General features: G+C 50.6%; 1 protein-coding gene across 1 annotated transcript in view; it reads left to right on the top strand.

Moving 5' to 3' along the window:
* The first annotated feature begins 403 nt into the window (after positions 1-403).
* The window catches only part of KCNAB1 (potassium voltage-gated channel subfamily A regulatory beta subunit 1), a 53,435-nt gene continuing 42,800 nt past the window's right edge, over positions 404-11,038 (top strand). The window contains exon 1 of the mRNA XM_076341485.1: positions 404-1,450. Within this exon, the coding sequence (XP_076197600.1) occupies positions 1,230-1,450 (221 nt within the window). The 5' untranslated portion in view covers positions 404-1,229. The remainder of the gene's footprint in view (positions 1,451-11,038) is intronic.

The raw sequence follows: 11,038 nt of genomic DNA, 5'->3' as shown, positions 1-11,038 counted from the left end.
CATCCTTGCCTCGCCCTCCCACTGCTCTGGTGAGCAGCTCACCAGCCCAGGGGTCCCTGGGCTGCCCCTGCCCTCAGCGCCCAAAGCCAGAGCCCTGGGAGAGGCGGCACACGGCGGTGGGCACCAGCAAGCTGCCGGCTCGGAGCCGAGCTCCCTGCTTCGACTGCAGCCCAGACTGCAGCAAGGGATGGGGATGGTTTGGTTCAAAGACTTCGCGCTGCGGTTTATTTGGCTGGCGCTGCTGGGGGGGAGAAGGGATTAACCCTGGCACTGCTGCGAACGTGGGTCTGCAGGCGGCGGCTCCGGGTGCCAGAAACACGGGATTAATGTCTTAACTCTCTGGCACACTGTAGCAGAGCGATTTTTCTTCCCCTCCCCCCCCCCCTTTTTTTTTTTCATAATTAGCCCATTTTAACATTGAATTGTTCCTCGCTATAAGAGGTCCTCTCTTTGCTAAGCGATGCTGGCAGCTATTTTGACGGGAGGCATCTGCCTGAAGCGCCTGCCTTCCCTCTGAGCACAAAGGAGGCCCGTTCCCATGCTTCCCGCAGGCTCCTGACAGGGCGATCCCGGGAGCCGCTGCAGAGCCGGGGCCGCGCCGCCCCCCGCGCCCGCTGCCAGCCCCGGCGCTCGGGCGGGCTGCGATGGGTGGGATGTAGCGGACTGCTGCATCTGGGCAAAGGAGAACTGATGGATATTGCTGGTCCTTAGAGGCTGGCTGGCGAGTCGATGGTTCTTCAGCCGGCAAGGCTGCCTGTTCAGCAGTTCGTGGTCCAGCGGGTGCTGGAGCCAGCACTTGCAGCATGCCTGCGTTGATTTAAAACCGGCAACCAGAAGCAAGCCTGCATCAAGACAGAGCGGCGGCTGCTGCTGACGGTTCATCATGAAGGAACAGCTTTATGTTTCTGAAAGCACCTGACTGGATGGATGCTTTTGTCTAAGCAGCAGCAAATATTGCAAGGGGAGATCTGAGAGCGAGCTGAAATCGGCTCTTGCAATTGCTTTGTCAAGTTCGGGGCTTCTCTCCTCCTGGCATCGCAGGCACGCAGCCCGGCTTTCCTGGTGACCCCCTGCTGCCTCGGCTACTTCTGTGAGTTCAAGGTCGGCAGGTTTCCTCAGCAGTGTTTGGGACCGAGCCCTGCGCTGCTGGGCAGCCTGCAGCCCACATCAGGGTGGCCGGAGGCTCTGGCTGCGACCTGGACGGTGACTAAAGGTGTACCGAGGGCGCAATGCAAGTGTCCATCGCCTGCACAGAGCACAACTTGAAGAGTCGAAATGGTGAAGACAGACTCATCAGCAAGCAGAACACCACTACCCCAAACGTAGTGAATGCAGCCCGGGCAAAATTTCGGACAGTGGCTATTATTGCTCGCAGTCTGGGGACATTTACCCCTCAGCACCACATTTCATTAAAAGAATCCACCGCAAAGCAAACAGGCATGAAATATAGGTATGGTCATGGTATCGTTCTTTGTTATGTTGCAGTGCAATAGCTCTTTACTTTGCCTCTAAAGAATTGCCTGCCTGGATGCATCTGATTTTGCAGAGGAGCTCTCTACTAAGGTTATTAATAGATTTTTAAACTTGTGCATAACTGAATAGCGTTTGGGTGTTAATGTTTTTGCAGGCATATGTATTTGTGATTTTACACAAAAAACACTTGCCTGGCTAGATTATATACAACATTGTGAATTTACGACAGTGGTGTTAAGATGGTTTCTATTAAGTGCTCAATATAACTTATATTGGTACTAATGAGCAGAAAAATCAATTAGCAAAGCATGTTTGAGGCTGGACAGGAAAAGTTCATTTGCAGTATGTTGTACGGAGCGAAAAGAAGTGTCTGCCTTGGGTACCATTTCATCATGGTGATCGCTTACTGACTTTTCACCTGGTTCACGTAGTGAAGATGAAATCAAAGCCAATTTTAGGTGAAATGTAGAAAAAAAAAATCATGGGCATTCTTATAAAATGCCTCATGCATCTTACAAATTTTTATTACTCCTACCCTAGGCAGGAAAAATAATGAACGGCTGTGACTTCAGTCTGAAGTGCTCGGTGCGGGCAGCTGATAAGCCTCTCTGTCACGCCTTCAGCTGAAAATGAGAAGGATTTCTATGACTTTGGCGGTTGGCTTTTGCCTGTTCAGGATGTCCCTTTCAGCCACTAATGGGTGACGTTATTGGAACTGGGAGAAGGGAACAGCCTGAGGACACTCTGCACACCTTGCCCGAGGCAGAGCTGCTGCCTCCATGAGCAGCCCTGTGCAGAGCAGCCTGGCGGCTGGCGTGAGGGGGTCTCCATGGGCAGGGTGTGGGGAGGGCAGGGAGGGACGCAGGGCTCCAGGCAACTTTAGCCGTGCTTGTTCCCAACCCACCACATAACGGCTGGTGCTCCCGCGTAGCCAGCCGTACCAGCTCTGGGGGAGTGGCATGGGGTGAGGATGCAGTTTTGCAGTTACGCTGATTTTACGGTCATTGGGACTGATGCAAAGCCAAGCTGGCTTTAGCACCACTACATGAAATTCAAGCATGCGTGCAGCTCAGCACAGGGCTTGGTTTAGGCAATTCTGTAGTTATGAAAATTTCAATATTAACTCTCCAGGAACCACGGGACGTATGGAAGCAGAGTGAATGGGATGCTCAGATGTAATTTGCTGTGAGTTGTCTGAAGGGCTGATAAATAACGCGGAGGCTTTGCATGAGTGGAAGCCTGGCCTTTCTGACTGCTTGTTTATGTCATTCAGCCATGACCAACTTTTAGCAGGAGTGTTGCACACTCCCGCTGCTTGCTCCCTGGCACGGTGTTGGCAGCAGAAGCGGTCTGGGTGGCGCTCCCGTGGCGAGCCTGTGGTGAGAGCAGAAATACTGATTAATATCTCCCGGAGCCAGCTCCCAGCCTGACGGGGTGCTGGGGGGTGGTGTGGTGGGGCAGGCTCAGTGCTCTGGGGGGGCTCCCAGGGGGCAGCAGCCCCGGATCCCGGGCGCTGCAGGCTGGCCCCAGCTGCGGGGAGGGTGGTGTTTGGGGGATGGCGGTGGGTCCTGCCCAAAGAGAGGCAACTCTCAAAATCAATATAACTTGTCCTTTAATCAGATGCCCGCAGCCTCCCGGTGGAGTAGGGGCTGGTGGAGCGGTGCCAGCTGGGAGCTCCCTGTGAGCCCTCTCCTCTCCTGCAGCCCTGTCTAAGCCGTTGCACCTCCCTGCCTCAGTTTCCCCCGTAAGCACATCTGTGGGAGACGTGTCTTTGATCATGTCATTCAGAGACATGATCTGTTACCAAGTTGTGGCTTCTGCTCGTTAGGTTTACGGACGCTGTGTACTAATGGCCAGCAGTTATCTTTGCTGATTTCCCGCGGGCTCCCGGCTCTATCGATGTACCGACAAGCTGGGTAATTGCAATTCTTTGCTACCCACATGACACAAACACTCCTGCAGCCTCCAAAGTTGGGCCTTTGTAAATCCTTTCTGGCTTATTTCTAGATAAGGTTTCAATACCGAGGGCTGAATTCTCCTGCGGTGTTCAGCACAGCCCTGACGGCTCCCCTGGCTTTGGCTGCCTGAGACCTCAGGAATAGCATCTTGTTTGTGACAAGGCTGATGTTCTATCTTTATGACTAATCCCTGTTTCTGCTCCCAGATCTCCATATCTAGAGCTGATTTCTCCCCCAAGAGAAGAAGTGAAGGGGAATTTGGAGGAAGAGCTGAGTAAACCTCCAGGCTCAGCTGTGATGCTGCTGAATTGAGATAACCTTTAGTTAGGGAAGACTCCTACCAACGGCGATGGAGCTGATATTTTGTGTTCATTTCTGGGCCTGGTTCCTCAGTCTGAGGGAAATCCAGTGCCCAGAGAAGCCAAAGGCTTTTTCCAATGGCTGTAACAATAATCCTGTAACATCCTCAGCTCCCTTACATTTGAAGCTGAAGTCCTTCCCAATTAATTTTCTGCTTGAATTGTGTCCCTGGTGCTAAGCTATACCATGTGTGCTGCTTAAAATGATATGCTAGCTAAGCTGCCCCTTGTTTTACGCTAAAAATACCACTCCCCCCTTAGACCCTAAGCGATGCTGCCGCCCCCTTGGCAGGGCTGCCCCGCAGCTCCCGCACCACTCCCAGGATGCTTCCCGACCCCAGCGCTGCCTCCCCCGGCTGCCAGGCACTCCTGATGCCAGTGGGATTATGTAAAAGATAGAGACAGCGACTATGCCTGTGACAGGGGTGGGGGCGGGAGAGGAACCAGCTCGGGGACTTTCATCAAACGACATGTTTCTGGACCTGCTCCAGCTCAGAGACTGAATTGGAATATAAAAGGCAAAGTTTACAGGAATAAATATGTTCATTGAGGAACATATGCAAATAGTAGGACTCAGGTGCGTTCTTGCGGTGCTCACGGGAGCAAACCTCTGCTTTTCCTTCACTAAATCTTGTTTCGCTGCTTCCCTGTCAGACTGTGGCATCAGCCAGATGGGACCTCCCCAGCCATCACCTCTGCTTTCACCGCCGGGGACAGCCTCAGCTGCCTCCTGTGTGCAGAAGGCAAACGGGGAGAGGGGCTGTTCCCTTTTATCCTTTTTAATGCTCCAGATCAGTCCCACTGGTGTGCCCGCCCAGATGCTCGAGGAGAATATTTGGGATCACTTCAAGTCTCTCCTTGAAAATGATGTAGTTGCAGTGCTTGGCTTGGAAAATTGCAATCTGCCGCACCACTGCTGAAAACAAAGGATGCATTTTTGCATCCCTCCAATGCGCAGCATGGGAGGAGGGCTGGCAGGCTGGGTCTTCACCTGCTTTGGACCATCAGAAGGTCACAGCCTGGGTTCTTCTCCCTCCTAATTTGCCATATTTTTTTTTAATTTATTGTCAGCCTAATTCAAGCTGTCAGTAAAATGGATCCAGCCCTGATCCTGGTGTGCAGGGCTATTTGGGATGTGCCACGGCTACCACAAAGAACAACTTCTCAAACTGAGACTTGTACCAGCCTTCCCATGCTCATACTGGCAGCCTTGCCATCATGCATGCAGCAAGGCAAAACCTTGCCCCAGAGCATCCTGGCTCCCAGCGAGCCTGGTCCATGCCCAGGACATGGCAGGGAGCTGAGCCACACAGGGCTCAGGGCTCAGCTCTGGCTCCATTCACTGTGCTGCCAATTCGGGGCTGCCAGCAGTTCAAAAATAGCCCTTGATGAGAGCTCTGCCCGCGCATGGGCACGAGGGACCCAATTTACAAAGCTCAACTATCTTTTGTGTTCATAAATAATTGATGGTGGCAGCTTTAGCCATTAACTCCAGTGCGAGCCTAAACAAAAAATTTTTTAACTGCAAAGGCAAGCTGGTGGAGTCAATAGTCCGTGCTGACCCTGCGGCCAGCATGGAGCCTGGGGCAAGTTGTGGAGAGGCCGGGCACTGGCCCCTGGAGGGGAAACCCATCCCTCCCGCCCGATGTGGGATGCCCAGCCCCATCTCATGAGCCACTCATGGCCACCATGCCCATGCCACTGCAACGCTGGGGCTCCTGCCTGCGCCGTGGAGGTCCCTGAGGATGGGTGTTAGTGATGGCTAGCAAAGCTGTAAGGAGGCAGCAGCAATTACAGCCCGTGTTGGGGGGCCAGCCTGGGAACCTCGTCCCTGCTCGGTCAGGTCTGCATGGGGACCTGCCCTGCTGCTGCAGGTGCTGTAGGGGAAATGGTGTTCGTTGCAGTTGCCGAGCACTGGATGTGCAAGGATTGCGTGTCTCATTTTGCAAGGTCTGGAGCTGCTTTACCAAAGACCTTTCCTGGCCACCCGGGAGGTGCCAAGCTCTCCCCGGTGCTGATGCTGCAGTGCTCAACTACCTGCTCAGCACCAGCCATTGCTCTGGAGGGCAAAGCACCGGCATGAACCTGAATGCGCATGAAGGGTCTGGAGGAGACCAAGCTGGCCGGACATGCGGTGCTGCTGCCTGTCTGCTCCCTTCTCCTACAGCAATGGGTACGTCTCGAAATCGTGGGTGCCTGCGCTTATAGCAAGCCTGGTGCAGGGTGGCCCGGTCAATCTTTTTCTTACTTGGGATTTTTTCTGGCTCGCTGCCTGGGTGCTGCTGCTTGCCAGGATCCAGGCTGTGGGATGCTCCAGTGTCCCCGGTGACACTGTGGCAGTGCCCTGGCCACATTCCAGCAGAGGTCATTACATCCTGATGGCTAAAAATTCCTCTACAGTTTGAAGGCATTTTTCTTCACTGTGTGCCTGAAATTGTGGGTTCTTGTTGAAGCGCATTAATAAAGAGCTGCTAATGCATTGCATCGCAGTGGTGGGTGTGTTTCTCCGGTGGCTCCAGTGGGATGTCTCTCTTCCCCCTCCTGGAAAGGTGGCCGCGTGCTTGACTTAGCGAGGGTCAAAGCAGCGCTCCATTGGCTCTATGCACCAATTACAGACATTAAAAGGCACAATAAAAATACTATGGCACAAAGAATTCCTCGTCCCACTTTTCTACCTAAATAAATATCTGCTGGCAAACGTAATTAAGGTATGTAACAAGTATAAAACTCTCAATCCTATGGTTAACTCAACCCTTCCTCGTCCTTGCGGGCTGGCAGGTCCCAGCCCAGAGGGGAGCGATGCTCTGGAGCACCTTCCCTCCCAGGGTCATCCGAGAAGGAAGAAATGCAAACCTGCTCCTGGGAAACATCCTGCAGCCATTCCCCCTCCCTGGAGAGGTTCTTGGCACAGCTGCTGAGCACTTGCAGAGGAGGAGGAACTGCTGCCTGTGGGGGATGGAGCCCTGCAACGACCCAGAGCCATGTCTGAGACGTGTGATTACCATCAGGAAAATGACTTTCACTTCTGTGATCGCCAGCGGTTTCTTCCACTCCTTTGAACATACCCCAGGTCACCTGTGAGCTAGAAGCAAAAATTGCACTGCTTTTATTAAAGTGCAAATTTCTTATGTAGAAGCATGGTATTATTAACGCTCGAATTGCATTATAAAGCACGCTTTGTATGCAGATCCCATGCAACATGCCTGGCTGTACAGCCGGTGTAAGTGTAGGCTTACGGGAGTCAAAAGCAAACTTCCAACCTGCCAGGTTTGGAAAAACACAGGGGTCAGTTTGGGCTGCAAGATTAGTTTGGAAACAGAAGATAAATTTCTTTGCAGTATTTCAGGACTTGAGTCTTCTTTTTCCTTGCATCATACTACAAGCATTAACCATAATAACTACCTCATGTATTTAGGAATCCCTGGTTTATTTAAGTCTTGCTGCAACTACGAGTACTTTTAAGTACTCACATGCAAATGGTACAATTATTTTGATATAAAATTACATATTATTTCAGTAGCTCTCCACATCAGGTTGATTTTTATGGCTTATTGTCTGATCTTCATTTTATTGCTGTAAATTAAGACCAATCCAGTGAACAGAATGGATTTACACTGAATTCACAATGCATTTTCCCCCAGGACTGTAGCTTAAAATGGCTACAAAGAAGGCAGGAATAACTCAAAGAAGAAGAAAAAGGAACCAGTTGAGTAAACAAAATCTGTGCTGATTTGTGCTGCTCAAATTCCTAGTGGCTCTCCAGGAGTTTGTAGCTGCTAAGTAAGGCTGTGGGTTCAGTGTGGTTTGGATTTTTCTTATCTCATTACATTGATGCAAAAGCCATGTTTAACATTGCGATGTTAAAACCAGCATAGACAAAGTGAGCTTTAGATTTGAATACACATTTACTTACTGTGTAAATGTGGAAGATATGGTAGTGCGTGGAGTTAGTCAAAGGTATGCTCACTCCCTGGCTTTCATGTCATCAGTAAATGACGACTTTGCAGACGTCTTGCTGAGTGTAAGCACTGCAAATGTATCTCCTCTCCTAGGTTTCCGATAGAGCAAAATCATCTTTTTTTTTCAAGCAGGCTGCCCAGGTGGTGCCTGCCCTACTGAGCAAGGTTGCTTCCCAGCTCTCCACTGGTGGCTTTGCTGCCGGAGGAGCACTGCCCAGCCTGCTGTGTCTGCAGGCTCTGCCCTGCTCTCCATTCCCCTGGATGCAGCGAAGGGATTTCTTCCGCTCAGGGTTTCTCCTTCTCCCCTCTCTCTGCTGGAGACCCAACCAGACCAAGAACCTTCTACATCAACTTCAGTTAACTGAAAAATTGATTTTTAGTGTTATTTCCAAGTATTCTAATATTCTTCATTAAAATATTTCTAACTTATTAGGCATTTTGAAAACATCTGTCCACCAGCTTAATTATATATCCTCCAGTGAGGTCTAGCTTAGGGAGAAATACACAACTGGTCGGGGCGGTGCTGGCTCGTGCATTAGAGCAGAGTGGGGACTGTTATACAGAGGACTGGTGTCAGCATTTGACATAATCTCTGCCCAGCTATGCCACTGTAGTCCCCAATTCCCTGGCGAGCGTGGCGTGCAAGCTGTTTCTCATCCCCCAGCGCGGTGTCCTCCGTTCCCCATGGAGCAAGGTCTGGGGATGCCAGATCACCTGTCCCGGCCTCTGCATCACACTGGGGACAGGAACACTGTACTGTGGTGCTGGTGGCACTGGGGGACACTGGGGGGGAGCACAGCAACAAGCCAGGGCTTGGTCTGCCGTCAATTCCCGCCCCCCCATTTTTATCCCAAGAGAGAGCGATGAGCTAAGGAGAACAAGATTGAATTCAAGGACAAATGGTGTTTTGAAGAGCATGATTTTCATGTCGGTTTTGTTAAGCAGAAGCAAAATGATGTTATTTTAAGGAAGCTTTTAAATAATGCAATCGTATTCTGGTGATGAGCTGCATAGCCTCTTGAAGCTTGCCAGTGGCCGAGCCGTGCAGGGCACAGGGCAGCAGTGCAAGGGCACGGGAGCAGCCTGGGCAGCTGTCCCCATCACCAGTGGGTGGCTGTCACAGCACTGCTGCTCCCTGTGCCACCTGGACCCGGGGTCCACTCTCCTGGGGCAGTGGTGGCTGGTGGTTGTCCCCCTGGCATGAAGCAGCATGTGGCAGCTCCCTGGCTCGCGGCGGTGGCTGAAGCAGGTTCCTGACCAACTGGCTGCTAAAACTCACCCTGCTCCGCTCTGCCTGTCCCGAACCATTCCCCGCAGCGTGATATTTTCCATTTAAAATCTGCATGACAACATTAATCTAATGCTTAAATGGATGGACGAAAAGATGTAATGCAGAAACACTGCTAATTTAATTACTTGTGAAGCGCACGGTTTAAGATATTTAAAATGTATTATTTTAGCATGGCTGCTTTGGCAAAATCCAATTTGAATTTTGAGCACACTTATTTTTATTTTAGACTAACATTATAAAACACCATCTGTAGAACATGTTTGTTAAGAAATTAATTCTCAGTAAGGAAAGAAAATGCTCTACATGCGACTCAGTGAGATCCCAGAGGTTAAAGCTGGGGTGACATTTTCCCTGCTACAAGTCAGTGGACATCTCCCCTTTGCCTGGGGTTCAGCATGTGTGGAGAAGTGTGGCAGGAGAGGGAAGGCTCCATGGAGCTGTTTCTACAGCTCCTGCTCCAGCAAAACTTCCATGTGTTTCAGTATTTGGAAAATATCCAACAAACCAAGTTCTGGTGGTGCTTAGTGGTGGGTAGATACCTGATGTAAAGCCAGTGGATAGTTTGGATGGATCTTGCTAATGCACAGAGGGATTTGGCTACCATGTCCCTTATCCCATTCCTGTTCTTCGGGGTGGTCCAGGCGATGCTTCCCATCACTCTGCAGGAGTCAGAGCAGTGTTTGGTGGGAGCCTCTGGAGGGGTTCAAAGGTATTTACTCGTGAACAAACCCCTTTCAGAAGTTGATCAGAAGCTGCTCTCTATCCATGTCCTCTGCTGTTGTGCTCACTGTATACCTCTCCGGAGGAGGCAGAGAGGATGAAGGAATACAGCAGCCTCCATGAAAGCAAGGTGGCTCTGGGCATGTAGGAGAGATTGCAGCCTTTTGGGGCAGGCTGTGCCCTGTCTGCCATCTGCTGGGTCACTCTGGGTGGCTGGTGGGACACACAGCACTGTTGTCCTGCAGCGATGCCCCTGCTGTTCCCCACAGCAACATCCCCTGCAGGAGATGCAGCATTGTCCCTTCAGCAAACCAAGACTTGCTCCTCATGGTATCCAAATATATTAGAAATGTTTCTGAAACTATTTTTGTAGCCCAATAAAACCTCCTGGTGGGCGGGTGGGAGTGGGGAGCAGTGCCTGATGTCTGAGATGCCTTGCCTGGTGTGGCCGGGTGCTCGGTAAGGGCTCTGCAGGCACTATGCTAAAGAGTTTTGGGAGCTATTTTCTGGCAAAGCTCTGCTCAGAGAACAAACAGAAATAATTGATGGGACACAGGGCTTGAGAAGCAGAAGCAGTGTATTGAAAAATAAGGCTCTGAAGTTTCCGGAGGCCTTTTGTACATGGCACCCCAATGAGGTCCTGTTGCCTTGCCTATAGCAGCTCCCAAAGAGGAAAGCTCATGCATGTTTGATGCCTAGTTTTTGTTTAAAGCACGCAACAGCGGTGTGAGAGTCTATTGCAGGGCCTGCCAGCAGCTTAAATTCATCTGGATGTAATGCATCTGCAGAACCTCAGATTCAATAGATGAGATGGCCTTCTCGCACAGAAAGGGCATGAGAGAGGTGATAGCCGGGCTGAGGCTGTTAGGATTGCCTGTGCATACGCCCAGCTTGCACACTGTTTGCGAAGGGGTTGTGTAAGTCATCATAAAAAATGTGCCCTGTATGTAAACAAGCTGCTTTAGAAATATTCTGGGTATGAAGTTATAAAACTTTTATGGCGTACCTATATTTTCCTGTTGGCATTACATTTGCTAGAAAACCAAGCACTGCCTGGTCACAGCTTCAGCTGCACCGGCTGCGAAACTGTACTGCAACCAATTTCAGAAGTACTTAAAATCTGTAAAAAAAATCCTTTCTCTTTGAAGGGGTAAAAGTCCCACACAGCAATTAAAATAAAAATTCAGGTTTTTTTCACAGTGGTCTCCCTGCCTCAGCCTGCTTATTTTTAGAATAGTTCATGCAAATAGCTTTTACCTAAATATTTATGCAAGAATA

Source organism: Aptenodytes patagonicus, chromosome 6, assembly GCF_965638725.1.
Source record: "Aptenodytes patagonicus chromosome 6, bAptPat1.pri.cur, whole genome shotgun sequence".
NCBI classification, from domain to species: domain Eukaryota; kingdom Metazoa; phylum Chordata; class Aves; order Sphenisciformes; family Spheniscidae; genus Aptenodytes; species Aptenodytes patagonicus.
Note: the sequence above shows the minus strand (reverse complement) of the source record. Positions and strands in the feature narration are given on the sequence as shown.